This window comes from Podarcis muralis, chromosome Z (assembly GCF_964188315.1).
Source record: "Podarcis muralis chromosome Z, rPodMur119.hap1.1, whole genome shotgun sequence".
In the NCBI taxonomy this organism is placed as follows: Eukaryota; Metazoa; Chordata; class Lepidosauria; order Squamata; family Lacertidae; genus Podarcis; species Podarcis muralis.
In genome coordinates this window covers 18228525-18244754 of record NC_135673.1, presented here as the reverse complement: position 1 = coordinate 18244754, position 16230 = coordinate 18228525, and the positions used below count along the sequence as shown (strand labels likewise).

Here is a 16230-nt window from a genome sequence, read left to right as displayed (position 1 = left end):
CATTACCTGTATCGACACCTTCCCTTACTTGCCTCAATTGGTGCTATTTGCTAAGATCTAACATCTCAGTTTATTGGGGATCGCATTCTGAGCAGCTTGAGGCCGTACTGTTACACCCCCAGGTGTCATAAAGCCCATGTGGAATGAGAGCAATGCTTTGGCTCTCATTCTGAATGAATGTACAATTTTACGTCTTTTTCTGTCCTACACTGAAAACTTACCCCCCCCCCAAAAAAAGTGGGTTCAGAGAATGCATCTAATCCTTTTTCAAAATGATCTCAGTCTGTCAAGGTACTCAACACCCAGGTTTTGAAGTTCTGATGAATGTGTGTGTGTGAAATAGAAGATAGCAATTTGGCCCTAGTTACAGAGTTGGTGAATCAGAAAATGGGCAGACTAGGGGTCTTCAGTGCAGTGATTTCAAATATGAGCCCTGCTGACTCCTGAGAACACACCTGTTCAGCCATTCCTCTGAACTGAACTTCTGATTTTATAGTTTTACCTCTTTTGATTTTTAAAAACTGTTTTGCTTCTCAATTGCTTGTTTTATTGTCTATTTTAATGAAGGATGTCTTAGTGCCCCAATGGAATTGTTATTGCCTGTTTTAATTACAGATTGGTTTTAGAGTTGTAAACCGCTTGGGGGCCAATTTGGCATGTAAGCAGCATATAATCAATAAATAACACTGGACAATTATGGTGGCATCCAACTTAAGTTCTAGTCAGAAAAGAGGTGTTGTAATTAATATACCTAAATTTGCCACATCCATCAGCTCAGTGGGGCTTCTCTAAGTAGAAGTATCATTGGCTACAACTGATTCATTTGGCCTGAGGATCACTTTGAGACAGAAGTAACGGGAAACAAGGAAAAGGCTCCACCTCATCCTTTCAAGCAGTCTCATCCAGTTTGCCACCTATTTTGTTGGAAACTGAAGGGCAGCAGAGCAGAAGTCACCCTCCAGGAAAACAGATAGGGCCTGAGGTCTACCTGTTGTGGACCCAGGAGTAAAAGCATCAGCAGCAGGATGTCGGGGGGTGACCAAGACTTAATAGTTCTGTGTTCGTAATAAGCATAAAGAGAGCCTGGGTGCTACATCAAGTCAAAGGGGGCCTCTAAAGTCTAGTGTCCTGTTTCCACAGCAGTCAACTGGATGCTACAATAGGAAGCCAATGAGCAGAACCTGACCGCAGAAGCAGCAACTCTCCCTGCTTGTGATTCTCAGCATTTGCCTCCATGGCAGCCATTTGGTGAATGGTAGCACACCCCCGCCCCCCAAAAAATCACACTCCAGAAAGGTTGGCGACCCCTGGTTCAGTTCAGTGGATGCTGACAAGCAGCAGCTTACTAGAATTTCAGATGGGAGGGCTTTCCAAGCTGTACCTGGAGATCTGTTGGGGTTTGGACCTGGGACCTTCTGAATGCCAAGCCTATCTCCTGGCACAGAGTTGTGGGTATCACTCCAATGCTTCTGAAATCTCCCTACTGTGTGAATGTGCTGACGTGTGCAGTTAATGAACAATATCCTTGCTACCTGAATCATTTGTTTCCTTTCAAGGTTCTCCTTTGAACTTTGACCCAATGGTAGCCAATGAGCAATGCATTCCAGGAATATGTGATGTAGAACAAGGCAAGAGCATCGCTGTCTCCAAGTTCACAGACCAGCTTATAGTCATCTAGGATATGTTGGAGCTGGAACCATAATCATGCAGTAGCTGGGTCTTATTCCCCCCCCCCCTTCCTCATCCATTTTTGCAAACTGGATAAAAAGGAGAGTATCTCTGAGCATGTTCAGAGTGCTTGCGAAAGAACATATTTTGGTCCTTGCAAGGATTTGTGTGTTCAGTGGGATTTTTCACTTCTCTCTCTGTACAGCAAATGCACACACACACCCTAAACACATATTGAAGTACTCCCTATCACTTCCAAAGTGGCTCGCCGTGTGTGTGTGCTGTCCAGGAATCACTTGATCCAAAGCCCCACAGAGCAGCTGAAACATGCTGCCTGATACTTTGGAGTCTAACCAAACAACACCTCCCAGTTTGGAAACCTGATTCCTGATCTGTGGAGATCCTATGGAGACTCAAGGAAATGCACTCTGCACCACCTCATGAGCACCTTTGCCTACGCTTTCTCTCATGCTTTCTCTTTTTCTCCCTCACTCTCTTTTCCATGGTTAAAACACTGGCACTGAAAACAGGTGCTGGGTTAGGAACACAAGCTCCACCTAGCTTAGTACTATCTGCTCTGACTGGCAACAGCTTCCCAGAGTTTTAGACCAGGGGGGCATTTCCATCCCCACCTGGGACTGACCATGGGGATTTCTGCATGCAAAATACATGCTCTGCCACTGTGTTATGGACTCTCCCCTAAATATTACATTTCTAGTCCTCATTGTTCAGAATTAAGGGGCCAAATGGACACTGGCTCTCCAGGCTTTCAGAAAACGGTATTTCCCCAGCTCCAGCTACACATGTCAGAGACTGAACCTGGGACCTCCTGGGAGGATAAACAGCAGGTGCTTTGCCACTGAGCTATGGTCCTCCCGCTAAGAATAAAGTAAGGTTCTAGTCCTCATTGTTCTCAATAAAGGGCTGCCTTAAATAGGAACATTGGAAGCTATTTTATACCATTGGTGTATCTTGCCCAGTAGAATCATATAATCATATAAGAGAATCATATAAGAGAATTGTAAAGTTGGAAGGGACCCCAAATGTCATCTAGCCCAACTCCCTGGAATGAAGGCATCAAGGCTAAAGAATCCCTGACAGATGGCCATCCAAACTCTGCTTAAAAACCTCCAATAAAGGAGAGTCCACCATCTGTCAAGGTCATGGAATCATAACATTACGGTAGAGTTGGAAGGGACCCCAAGTGTCATCTTGTCCCAACCCCCCTCTCGCAGTACAGGAATCACAGTAGTGTTTCTGACATTGACTGGCAGCAGCTCTCCAGCACGTCTTTCCCCAGCCCTAACACGAGATGCAGGGGACCGAACTGGGCAGTCTTTGGCACATAAGGTGGATGCTCTACCCACTGCGCTACCACCCCCTTCCCCTCAAGGAAGGGTTATGTCCTCTTGACATAAAGCTTGGCTCTGTACACATGGCTCCTAAACCTCTTGAGTCTTGGTGACTGGTTGACATTAAACGGGTTAGAGGCATGTGCCCCCTGCCCTCTGCTCCACCAGGGCAGGTTCCTCCTCCTCCTGCTCGCTTGGGTCGTGCAGGCCTACCTAATTTTTGCATGCAAGCCCGGAGTCTCTCCTCAAGATTTGACACTCTGTTCTGAAGCTCTTCGTAGTCATAGGCGCCAATCTCCTCCTGGAGCTCGTTAAGAACTGACGTCAGATTCTGGACCTCCTCTTTAAACTGCAAAACCAATTTGGCATCGGCCTTGTACTCCTCCAACACAGGGATCAGGGGCCTAAGCTCCTCCATTTTCGCTTTAATCGCCTGCAAGGTTAAAATAAGCTTGGTTTCAATGCTCTGGTCTGCAAAAGCCCTGCTTACCCCTCGCCTACCTCTAAGAGAGCTGCCTGCCTGGGATGTGCTTTCTCCAACACCCTCACAACAAAAGACCACCATTATTATTAGTATTATTAATGCTTGCTGAGTAGGGGTGGGGGTGGGTGTCCAAATGTGGAAAGGATATATAAATATAAATATATTATATAATATTAAACAGTCTGGAGCACACCATCTTATTTGGGAAAAAAGGCCTTTATTTAGAATTTTTTTTCTTTTTTTTTTAGAATGCAACATCTTAAGGTTACATGCTTCAGTCACATACACAAATTCTTTTTTTCCCTTTTCCATAAATTAATAATAATAATAATAATAATAATAATAATAATAATAATAAATAAATAATGCATCAACAAGGATTTTTGCAAAACTAGTCATGAAATGCATCTCTAACAGTTTACATGCAAAAGTTAGAACTCTCGGCTGTTTGTGACGCTGGAATAATGGTGCTAATTTGCCAAAAAACCGAAACAAAAATAATTAAGAATAATCAAATGAAGAGGAAATCAAAGGATGGCGGGAAAGGCTTTCTGCTTTCTGCTTTTTTTTTTCATGGTTACATGGAGGGGGAATGAACGGCTTCTTCAGTCAGTGCGACATTGGGTGTTAAAATTTCTTTTAAGTTAGCCCTGAAAGCAAGAAAATGAGAGGCGGTTGAACAGCTAGCTTGCTAACCTCCTTAAACAGACAGCAGCTATTAACAGACTGTTTCTTTTCTTTTTAAAACATGAATTAATCAGTTAAGACAAAATAAAATAATGGGTTCTGGTCTTCCTAACTGTGCTTGACTCTCAAGCAAGCCCGGTGGGTTTACTCAGAAGTCAATGCAGTTAGCGGGATTGCAATCTGGAAAAACAGGTGCCCACCCCCAGCCCACCCCCAAGAAAAGAAAAGCACTTTAATGACTTGGGCACAGTTACACCCTATGTTTAAAACACCGTGATACTATTTTAAACAGCTATGGATTTTCTAGAAACTGTAGTTTGTTCAGAGTGCCGAGAATTGTTAGGAGACACCCCTCCCCCCTTCTCCTCAAAGGGCTCCAATTCCCAGAGTTCCCTTGAAAGAGGCATTAACTGTTAAACCACTCTGAGAGGAGACTAAGGGGGCCTTTTAACTACTCTCAGCATACCCTTAACAAACTAGAACTCCCAGAATTCGCTGCTTAAGGTGGCTTTTGTCATGCTTTCAATGTGTGGTGTGAATGGGATCCTTCTCTCATCCACACAGTGACTTTGTCAATGGTAAAGGGGAAAGGACCCTGAGGTTTAATAAGAGGTCCCTCTCAAAAACAAAACAAAAAAACCCCTTCTAAATTCAGTTGTGGATAGAACGGGTGCAGGGGCGATAACTCCTGCAGGGTCAATAGCCAGTCTGAGCGGCTGGACAATTTCCTTCCTCCTCTAAATGAATACATTGGTGTGTGTGTGTGAACGTTCCAATGATTTCACATCATGACTTTTATGTAAACTGCACTATAAGTGCACAGCCCTGCATCCTTTCTGTGAGAAAAGATCATAACTCAGTGATAGAGCATCTGTGATACAGTCCTAAAATGGTTTGGCTCTAGGCACCTCCAGGTAAGAGGAGACTAGGATTCCCGTCCTAATGGTTCTGGAAGAGGGGCTGAATTAAATAGGAACATAGGAAGTTGCTTCATACTGAGGCAGACCACTGGTCCATCTTGCTCACACTGACTTAGCAGTGGCTCTCCAGGGTCTCAGTTAGGGGACCTAGGAGATGCTGCTAGGGAGCTGTCTGCATGCTCTGCCACTGAGCTGCAGCCCTTCACACACAAGCAAAGGTTCTAGCGCTCACAATTCTGAAGAGAGGGCTGAATAATAGGAATACAGGAAGCTGTGGGACACTGAGTCAGACCATTGGTCTCTCTAGCTCAGTATTGCCAACACTGACAGGCAGCAGCTCTCCAGGGTTTCAGGCAGGGAATCTCTTCCTAACCCTGTCCAGAGATGTCAGGGATTGAACCCGAACCTTCTGCATGCAAAGCGGATGCTCTACCAGTGAGCTAGTGCCTTTCTTTTGACAAGATTCTAGTCCTCATGGCTGTGAATAAATGGTTGAGTCAATCGGAACATAGGAAACTGCCCTTTTCTGCCATTGGTACATCTAGCTTAGCATTACCTACACTGACTGGCAGAGGCTCTTCAGCATTTCAGGCAGGGGAACTTCCCAGCTTTAGCTGGGGATTGAGCCTTGGACCTTCTACATGCAAACCAAACCCTCTATCCGCTGAGCTAAGACCACCCTTCCCCCCCCCCAAAGGCAGCTCAGTCTCATCCCCTGGGCAAGAAGCAAGCTCACCTTGAACTGTCTGGCCAGGTGCTGCTTGTGACTCTCTTCCACTTGCTTGAACTTCGACTCCAGGCCTCTCATCTGGTTCTCCATCTTCTCAACGTACTGTAGATCCCGCTGGGTCCGCCTGTCCAACACTTCTATTGACTGGGACATGTTTTGTACCTGAGCAGAAAGGTGGGTTGGAGGGAGGCAGGTCAGGGACACACAGAAGACAAACAGAAGCAGTTAACTTGAGAAGCAGCCAGTTTCCCACCCCCGCCCCACAAGCACAGCTTCAACAGACAGGTGAATGGAGGAAAAATAGTGAATATGTTTCTACTTATGCTTGGTACTCTAATGGTCAAATCCATGCTGATCAGTGGCTATCAGCTGGAAACCATGTTCCCTTTGAATCACAGGCTTTGAAGAGAATTGGACAAATTAAATTCATGGAGGTGAAGGGTATCAATAGTCATAATGGCCACGTTCTGCTTCCATGGTTGGAGGCAGAAATGCTTCTGAACACCAGTTGCTGTACAGGAATGGAGAGGACACGTGTTCAAATTCTGCTGGGGGTCGGGGCTTCCTCTAGTGGGCATCTGGTTGGATAACAGGATACTGGACTTGGTGGGCCATTGGCCTGATCCAACAGGGCATCTTCTCATAGATGCCCATTGTGTTAGAATAACCTCCATGCCCACGGAGTATTAGCTCTACATACCAGAGAATGGGGAAAATCTGATGAGTGTTCTTGTTGTGGGTGCCTACTGTGAGAATTGGCTGTTGGACTGGATGGACTGGATGGACTCCTGGTCTGAGGTTATGGTGCTGTTTCATTTTATTATCCATGAAATTGGTGAGGATGCAGGCACTACCCACAGAGCTATTACCCTTCCCGTAAAAATGAAGGAACATTCTGGTCCTCATAGTTCTGAATAAAAGGTTGAATTAAACAGAAAGCTGTGTTAGTAGGTAGAGTAAGGCCACTGATTGACAACACTGACTGGAAGGATTTCAGACAGGGGTCTCTCTCTCAGTCCTACCTGGAGATGCCATTGGGCCTTGAACCTGGGACCTTCTGCATGCAAAGCTGTTGCTTTACCATTGAGTTACCAACCTTCCTCTAAAAATAAAGCAAGATTCTAGTCCTCATGATTCTGAATAAGCATGTAGGTGCTATGGCCCATCCCCAACGTTCTTATAATCAGTTAAACTCATCATCTTTGGTGCAAATGAGGACAATCATGGAGCCTCTTTTTTCATTCTTCTGTTCACTCACCTGTCTTCTGAAGCAGAGGAGGCGATTCATTACCGCCTGGGTGTGTTTGACTAAGAAGGATGTCTTCACTGTAAGGTGAATGATCACCTCTTCATTTACACCCGACAGTCATCGATTGCTGGATACAGATAAAGCGGGAACCCCAGCGATAGAGACAGTTGCTAGGCACCATGAACTCACCTTGATATATTACAGCATCAATCACAAGAAGAGACTCAGGAAGAGGTGGATGCCATGTAAAAAGCCATCTAATGAATGAGACCAAGGCTGGCTATGTACCATTCACTTAAAGAACCCCACCATTAAAAACAAAAACAAATAAACATGGGAACTGTGGTTTCTGAAGGGTGCTTGAAACTGGCAGCTGTGGTGGGTAAACTATAGTTCCCAAAACACACTCTCTCTCACTCTCTCTCTCTCGCTGTCTCTCTCTCTCTCTCTCTGTGTACATGCTTCTGCATGCTTTAAATGTATGGCATGTATGCAGCCTGATTTTATACACTTAGGCTGTGTACATAACACACAGTACATAACATTTCCCAGCTTTTCCTCATCCTGTATTTGTGTAGCTTCTTATTCATGCTTAAACAGAGAGCCTGACATTTTTTCCATTGAAATTCATTTTGTTAACTTTGGTCTGGCTTGTCAATAGCTTTCTTAAATTGTGGTGCCCAGAACTGGACAGAGTATTCCAGGTGTGGTCTGACCAAGGCAGAATAGAGAGATACTATTATTTCCCGTGGTCAAGACACTAGACTTCTTTTGATGCAGCCTGGGATAGCATTCAGGTTTTTTTTTAGTTTTTTTTGCTGCTGCTGCATCACACTGTTGACTCATGTGAAGCTTGTTATCTACTAATACCCCTAGATCCCTTTCACATGTACTACTGGCAAGCCAGACACCCCCATCTTATATTTGTGCAGCTGGTTCTTCCTGCCTAAGTGTAGAACCTGACATTTGTCCCTATCAAATGTTACTTTGTAAGATTTGACCCAGTTCTCCAATCTGTTAAGGCCATCTTCAATCCCAATTCTGACTTCTGCAGCATTGAGTACCCCTCCCAGTTTGGTGATATCTGCAAATTGGATGAGCATTCCCTCAATACCTTCATCCAAGTTGTTTACAAAGACATTGAGCAACAATGAGCCCAGGAATACTTTTAATGTTCATTTAATCCAGTTCTGTATGCAGCCTTCATGCTTTGCAAACAGCGGAGGGTTACACCCCTTCATAGAAATGTCAACTTTCTATTAAAAATATTGTGAAAAGCCACTCTAGGAGATTCTCTTTCTATGTTTGAATCGTGTGTGTGTGTGTGTGTGTGTGTGTGTGTGTGTTTAACCACCTTCATTTCCATTTGTTACAGAACTGCCTTGCTATAACAATCCACTAATAGTATGTTATACTTTCAACCTCTCCAAACATAATTAGATTTTCTTTTTCCTCTTTTTTGCAGTTCTCTCTGTGTGGGAGGCTGATGAACAAGTGTCCCAATTCTGTTCTTTAAAAGCAAAAATGGTGATGTGGAAATAGCATAAGGAAATCAACACAAGAACGTCAAAAGAGCTTGCTGGATCAGGCCAAAGTAGGCCCGTTTGGTCTAGCATTCTGTTCCCAGAGGGGTCAACCAGATGCCACAATGAGAAGCCCTCAAGCAGGGCCTGAGTGCAATAGTATCCTCCAGTACTTAAGCCCCAGTATCTGGTATTCAGAGGTAGACTGTTCCTGGGCATGGAGGTTCTACTATCATAATAGGCCTCCACAGGAAGAGCCCTGCTAGGTCAGGCCAATGACCTATCTAGTCCATCATCCTGTGCTCACAGTGGCCAACCAGATTCCCACTGCTGCCTCTGAATACGGAGGCGGAGCATAGCACTTTGTGTCTAGTAGCCATTGATAGACTTCTCCTCCATGCATTTGTCTAATCCTCTTTTAAAGTCATCTAGGTTGGTGGCCTTCACTGCCTCCTGCGGGAATGAGTTCCATAGTTTAGCTATGCATTGCATGAAGAAGGACTTCATTTTATCTGTCCTGAATCTTTCAACATCCAGCTTCGTTGGATATCCAGAAGTTCTATTGTCATGAGAAAGGGAGGATCCATTTTCTGTGCATGGGATCCATCACTTCTTGCCAATGGGATGGGGAGAAGGCACCATATTATCCTTCAAAATGCCTTCAGCTATGGGATCACCTCTGTCAAATGCCAGTCTCCTGGGAGGATAATTCCCCCTCTGGAAGTATAGTACAAGCCCCCACTCTAAGGCTAGTCCATCTTTGATCATTCATAGTTAAGCTTGCTTTCCCTTCCCAGGGGTTAAGCTATGCTAGCACTGCTGCTTAAAATGTCTCCATGGAGTATGGTGTGATTTTTCGTAATACAAAAGTTACAAGAGTCCACCTTTCTTCACAGAGGATTTGGCCTGCTGGGTGGCTACGAACTCTAACCATTCAATGGAACCTCCATGCTCAGGAGAGCTATACCTCTGAATATCATTTGGAGGCCATTGTCAGTGGAAGGACATAACCTCCCAGAAGTAAATGGCTGTCCACAGTCAGAAATGGAGTGTTCATTTAAATCAGTGGTCCCCAAAGTAGGCAGTATCACCCACTGTGCAGAGATGGGATTACCTGGGATGCACTAAGAGGCAAGCGGTTGGCAGGGACGTGCTGGAGGGGTAAATGACTACCAGACTTTAAAAAGCTGATATCAACAGATCAAGTTCACCAATTTTGTTGAATTAATTAAACTAAATACTTTTAATCGGATTTTGAATAGGTGTGCAATTCATGGAGTCTGCTTTGAATTTTATTGTTATTATCTTCCTTAGTGGTTCATGCAGTTTGCTATTCTGAATTTTTCTTTTTTGTAGGGTATGGTAGGGGGCACAGGGGATGAGTTTATGGAAGAAAGGAGTTGGCGGCTAGAATTTTTTTGGGAACTAGCAGCTCAAGTGGACTTCAGCAAGGATTCAGAAGTATAGATCCAGAAATTCTGGACCAGCTAAGATTTACTTCCAGAGTTGGAGGTAAAATAGATAGATATATAGATATGGAAATATTAATCAAATCCTGGCAGATAGTCTTCCAAATGCCAGGGATAATGGTATCACCCACAAGAATCCAATTAATTTAAAGGGAGGTGGGGGCAGAAAAGATGTCATTTCATAGGAATTTATGCATGATCAGTGGAAACCATTAAGCAAAGAATCCCTAGATCCCAAGATTATATCCCTTAATAAGATTCTTCTGATCTCTCTGCCCTGCAGGCTATTAAAATCAGATCACGTGAGTGTTGGTGTAAAATATACATCGCTACATATCACAACTCCTTTTCTTTTTGGCTAGCATTTGATGTGGGCCATGCTGTCATCTTACTCGAGCTTTTCAGGAGGAGAGAGGCAACAGCATGGTGCTCCATTTTAATTTTGCTTCCTTCCTATGGTTTTTTTAAATATATATATATGGGGGGGGGGAAAATTGGGCCGACTGCCTCTTTGAAAATGTTAAAGCGTTCTGTGAATGGAGAGTAATGCAAACCATGCCAATTGGCGATGTGATGATGATAGTAATACTCACCCACTCCTGTTGCTGATTTATTTGGGACAACACCCAAGGCTTTGATCTTTTCACGGTTTTAATTAACAAGAATGCATCAGAGTGCCTCAAGCTTTCAAAAATATTTTTTTCCTGCGGCTTTCAGCACCGTAACATCCAAGCATAGCGAATTAATGAAAGCAAATTAATTGATCCCTTCCACAGCCAGAACAAAATTTGCTCTTCCCAGTAAGTTTCCCCTGCAAGTTTTTAAATGTCAGATATTCTCCCTAGGTAGATGCTCCTGGGTGCTCAGGTATTTAAAATGTGAGAAGAACCCCATGACATGCAATTGCTATATTGGAAATTTGGCAGGGTTTGGCAGCAGACATGCATTGGTATTTAGAGTTTGACCGTGGAAGGGTTATATCTCATAAAAGGTACCTGCAGAAGGGAGAAGGCCAGCTCCTCTATAAAGATATCACAGTTCAGAACTGGAGAAAAGTGTGTGTGTGTGTGTGTGTGTGTGTGTGTGTGTGATTTTATGCATTTTTTTGCTCAAAATTTCCTAATTACCCAGGTTTTCACCTATACAACTGGACTTGGTATTATGTGTCCGAGTTCTCAAACCAACATAATTCTACTGATCGAAAGCAAGAATTTCAAAATTGTGAACTGTGAACCTTATGCAAAGATTAAATATTTTAGCCATTTTACCAACTGCCTTTTTCTCAATCAGTTGGTTCAAATGAAATAAAATTGCAAATAACTGACATTTTATACACTGAAGGGAGAGTTGTTGGGTGACATTCAGGATGACTCAGCTGGAACTCATCACCAGTTTTTCTATTTCCTAATATAATAATAGCAGACTTTTTTTTTTTTAAGGAACAAGTTCCCAACTTTCAGCCCCACCAGTTAATCAACTAAAGTTGAGTTGATTAACCTACCACTAAAGTTCATTAAATATTGCATTTCTGGAGTGAAGTAACGATGGGAGACACAACCCTTTAAAAATACATGCAGGTCACACTATCAGAAGACTAATTATCTGCAATTCAGTTACCTGAACATAAAGAATTACCCTGAAACCACGCTCCAGGCACAGCTGATTCACACATTTGAGCAGCTGGAGTTTGCCCACTCCCTTACTTGTTTTTGCATTGCTGGTCAACAGCAGCCAATTCCAGGCAGAAACTATGGAGAGTGGCAGGGACAGATCCCGGATGAGAAATGTTCCCACGGGAAATAAGGGAAATAATCAGCTCATGACGTGAATGCTTGCCTAGCGAACAGGATGCATTGTGTTCGGAAAGGGGGACTTGCATGTAAAAGCAAGATTAATCTACTACTGAAGTTCATTAAAGATTATAGCAGTAGGTTGGTGGAAGGTAGAAGGACATAACCCCCTGCTGTGGTTGTTTTTTGTTTTTTTAAAAAGCAAGTTCCACCAATTAATCAACTTAAAACTTTAGATGATTAACCTATCACCAAAATTCATTAGAGGTTGTAGTTGTGGGGCAAGGCAAGCATAGGGAAACACACACATCCAAGCGGAAGTTCTGTTACAAATATTCACTCCTCCCCCCTCCCCAAAAAACAAGAGAGCAAGTGGGCAATCTTTATCTCAAATCCATACTTGGTTATGCAGTAGTTAAGCTCAGCTCCGTTTGCATCCCAGAGTAGCGACTAGGCCCTCCCACCCTCTGGTCTTCCTGGGACACCTGGTTACCTTTTCTAATAGCTGCCGCAGTTGCTTCGTCCTGGCGTCGCGCGAGCACATTGTCTGTTGGGGGGCCACCACTGTGCATATACACCGCCCTTCGCTGTCCTGAGCAGAACTGTAGACCTGCCAACTTTCTTCTGGGTTGGTAGGCAACACCTGGTTTGGAATAGGGGAAGGAAGCATAAGAGAACACAGAATAAGAACCTGAGAGGTGGGTCAGGCCAAAAGGGGCCCATCTAGGCCAGCGTCCTCACAGGGGCCAAATACCCCACAGAACCTAGGAACTGTCTCTGGACTTGGAGGTTCCATAGGGTCCATAGGAACATAAGAAGAGCCTGCTGGATCAGGCCAATGGGCCATCTAGCCTAGCATTCTGTTCCCACAGCAGCCTACAAATGCTTGTGGGGAACTGGCAATGCGGGTAGATGCATGATGGATAGCCCTCCCCCCATCCTCCCCCCATACCAGAGAGACAGACAATAGGGAGCTAGATGGAAAGTAGAAAGGGGAGGACTGATAAGATAAGGAAATGGATCAAAGATTGAAAAAGGAGGGAGAAGGAGGAGGAAGAAGAGAAACAAGTTCTTATGGAAGGAGCAGGGCCTTTTCAGTGGTGGTTCCCTGACTCTGAATTTCTCCCTGACCCTGGATTTCTGAAGCCATCTCTGAAAGGTCTCGTTCCCCTGTTGCCACTCTGTTGTTCCATAAGGAGGGCTTGCCATAGAGAAGAATGCATGTCACCATTATTACCAGCTTCTACTGTGGAGATTAAAACACCACCACCACATTTTTTCAGCCTGGTGGGGTAAGGTTCGTCCTTTTTTATTTTATTACAGGATGGACAGCTTTAGTCCATTATGTTCTTTTTATACTTTTGGTGTTATTTTGAATTTTGTATTCTGTTTATTTCATGTTGTGAGTGACAATTAATGCAAAGGATGATACTTTTAAAATGTTTAGTAAAATGTTGAGTAACTACAGTGTTCAGAGTACAGACATCATCTCAGTAATCTATACAACAATCCTGTAAGGTGGGCCCAGGTGGGGATGCCAGAGGGGCCATTGCCCCGGACACAGATTTTTGAGGTGGCGCAAAGCAGCCCCCCCCCATGCAGGCAACCCCCCCCCACGGCCCGGTCCGGTGCTCCTCTCCTCTCCGGTGCTCCATGTTGGTGGAACCATGTTCGTGGAGCAGAGCACTAGGACAGGCCATGCTGGGGGTCCCAGCGTGGGGGCACCTGCTTCGTGCCAGCCAAATGCTACCTCATCTGGCCAGGCTCCCCTCTGTGTTGGTGGGCACACTGTGCCCCTGCTTGGCTCCAGGGTGGGGCAGGGTCGCTCTGATGGGGTTGGCTGCGGTGCCACGGCTGGTTCCTTCCACCCTCTTTGCCCTGCCTGCCCCAGGCGCTGCTTGCTCATGCAACACCATTGGGCAGGCCAGAATTCTTTCTTGTCCCTGTCTTGCAGCTGATGGTGGGATGTGTGGCTTTGGGTGTGTGGCTGTCACTCATTTAAGACCACCTAAGTGAACTCAACATCGGCTCCCTCGGCCAGTAAAGCGAGATGAGCGCCGCAACCCCAGAGTTGTTCGCGACTGGACTTAGCTGTCAGGGGTCCTTTACCTTTACCTTTAAGTGAACTCATGGGAGAAGTAATGTTTAGAGCCTCACAATGCTTCAAGCTGGAGAGAGGCAGCTTCTGAGGTCCCTCCTTGCCCAACACAGACCCATCAATCTCCACATCTAACACTGCCAAGAATTTAAGAACATAAGAGGAGCTCTGCTGGATCAGACCAAAGGGGGACCACGTAGTCTAGCATTGTGTTCTCATAGGGGACAACCAGACAGTGGCATAGCATGGGGGAGACTGGGGGGCCATGGCCCCGGGCATACAACCAGGCACCCCTACAGCTTCTGTTAGGATTCCTGTCCCATCCTGCAAAGGTAAAGGCTGCTGCTGCCTCCCATGCAGGTTCTGGCAGACCTCATCCCTGGCTCTCCGGGCTTCCATACCTGCCAGCCTGCCTGCCTGCAAGGGGTCTCTGAGCCCTAGAGCCCAGCCTGGCCTCACCACCGCGACCCCAGCAGAGGCTGGCAACCACAGAGGCTCTTGCTCTTCGCTCAGCAGACTGCGCTCCCCAGACAGCAGCGGGAGCAGCCCAGGCCCACAGTGAGTGGGCACAGATGGAGGGAGTTGGGAAGGGAAGACCCCAGTACAGACTGGCCTGGCGCTCCTCTCTGAGGGAATTAGGGGGATTTGTCCACCAAGAGCTGCATTGGCCAGCCAGGCTCCCCCTTGATTAGGTGGGCAGGCCCCGCTTGGCTCTCGTGGCAACCCATGCCACGCTGCTGCAACCACATGCCTCTCCTGGGAAGCCTGAAAGAAGTATTTGGGTGCAAGAGCCCTGTGGTTTGCAGCAACTGGTATTCATGGACACACTGCCTCCAACAGTGGAGGTAGAAGAGCTCTGTAGCTGGTGCACGCCATCTAGTCCACCTAGTCTAGCCTCCTGTTCTCACAGAGGCCAACCAGATGCCCATTATGAGAACCCCAAAAGAAGGACCCGGGCACAAGAGCCCTCTCCCTTCCTGCAGTTTCCAGTAACAGGCATTCAGAAGCATTTACTGCTTCCATCTGTAGAGGCAGGGCATAGCCATCATTTAAAAATCTGCCTTTTTACTGTGATGTTTTGATCTGAAGGTTGTGTGAGGACGATTCCTCTTGAATAGAGAGTAAACTGCAAGGTCCCAAGAACCAAAAAAGTGTCCCCCTCCAGCACACACTGGAACTCCTTGATGCTTGGACCCACCATGAAATCAATCAATCTATCATCTATCTATCTATCTATCTATCTATCTATCTATCTATCTATCTATCATCTATCTATCTATCTATCTATCTATCTATCATCTATCATCTATCTATCTATCTTCTATCTATCTTCTATCTATCTTCTATTTTATCCATCCTTCATCTGCAGAAACCCAGGGCAGTTATTCCACCCCTTTAATCTGAGCATGAGAGAGATTAGGAGGGATGCTGAGAAATCAAGTCACATCACTTAACTTTGAAGGTGGCGGGATCTGCGTCATGCCCTGAATCTCCCTCTTTGTGCCCACATGGAAAAGCAGTGCAAAACAAGGAACTCTTCAATTGTTATTCCTCATCATCTGGTATGGAGGTTCTGCTGTCACCTTGGCTCCAGAGGGAGCCCATCTAGTCCAGCTTCCTGTTCTCACAGTGGCCAACCAGATGGGAAGCCCACAAGCATGGCTTGAGTGCAGCAGCTCTTCCCACCTTCAGCTTCTAACAACTGGTATTCAGAAGCATTGGCTACCTCTGACTGTGAAAGCAGTAGCCACTATAACCCCCTCCTCCATGAAGTTGTATCCTGCATTAGTCATACTTGGGGCTGGCCTATTAAAATCAACACTTTTGAATAACATTGGCCAATTGATATCAGTGGGTCTACTCTGAGTGAAACCTGCAGGACCCCCCCCAAGTGTCCCTATTTTCTAGGGACAGTCTTGGATTTACAGAAGCCACCCCGCTTTCTGATTTAATCCCAGAATGTCCTGCTTTTCCTTAAAAGGTAAAGGGACCCCTGACCATTAGGTCCAGTCACGACCGACTCTGGGCTTGCGGCGCTCATCTCGCTATTTTCATTGGAGAAATGTTGGAAGGTATGGAGTTTTGTGACCCCCAAGCCAAGGAGACAAGTAACGATACAACCTTTAGAAGATACCTGAAAGCAACCCTGCATAGGGAAGTTTTTATGTTTAATGTATTATTATTATTATTGTTGTTGTTGTTGTTGTTGTTGTTGTTATTATTATTATTATTATTATTATTATTATTATTATTATTATTA

The 16230-nt window shown here is 45.2% G+C and overlaps 1 protein-coding gene across 2 annotated transcripts in view; it reads right to left on the bottom strand.

Moving 5' to 3' along the window:
- Window positions 1–16230, bottom strand: part of OLFM1 (olfactomedin 1) — a 50003-nt gene that overhangs the window by 6642 nt on the left and 27131 nt on the right. For both annotated transcript variants that reach the window (XM_028714817.2, XM_028714816.2), the window contains exons 2-4: window positions 12366–12515; window positions 5848–6003; window positions 3234–3453 (exon numbers count right to left, since the gene is read on the bottom strand). In XM_028714817.2, the coding sequence (XP_028570650.1) occupies window positions 3234–3453; window positions 5848–6003; window positions 12366–12515 (526 nt within the window). The remainder of the gene's footprint in view (window positions 1–3233; window positions 3454–5847; window positions 6004–12365; window positions 12516–16230) is intronic.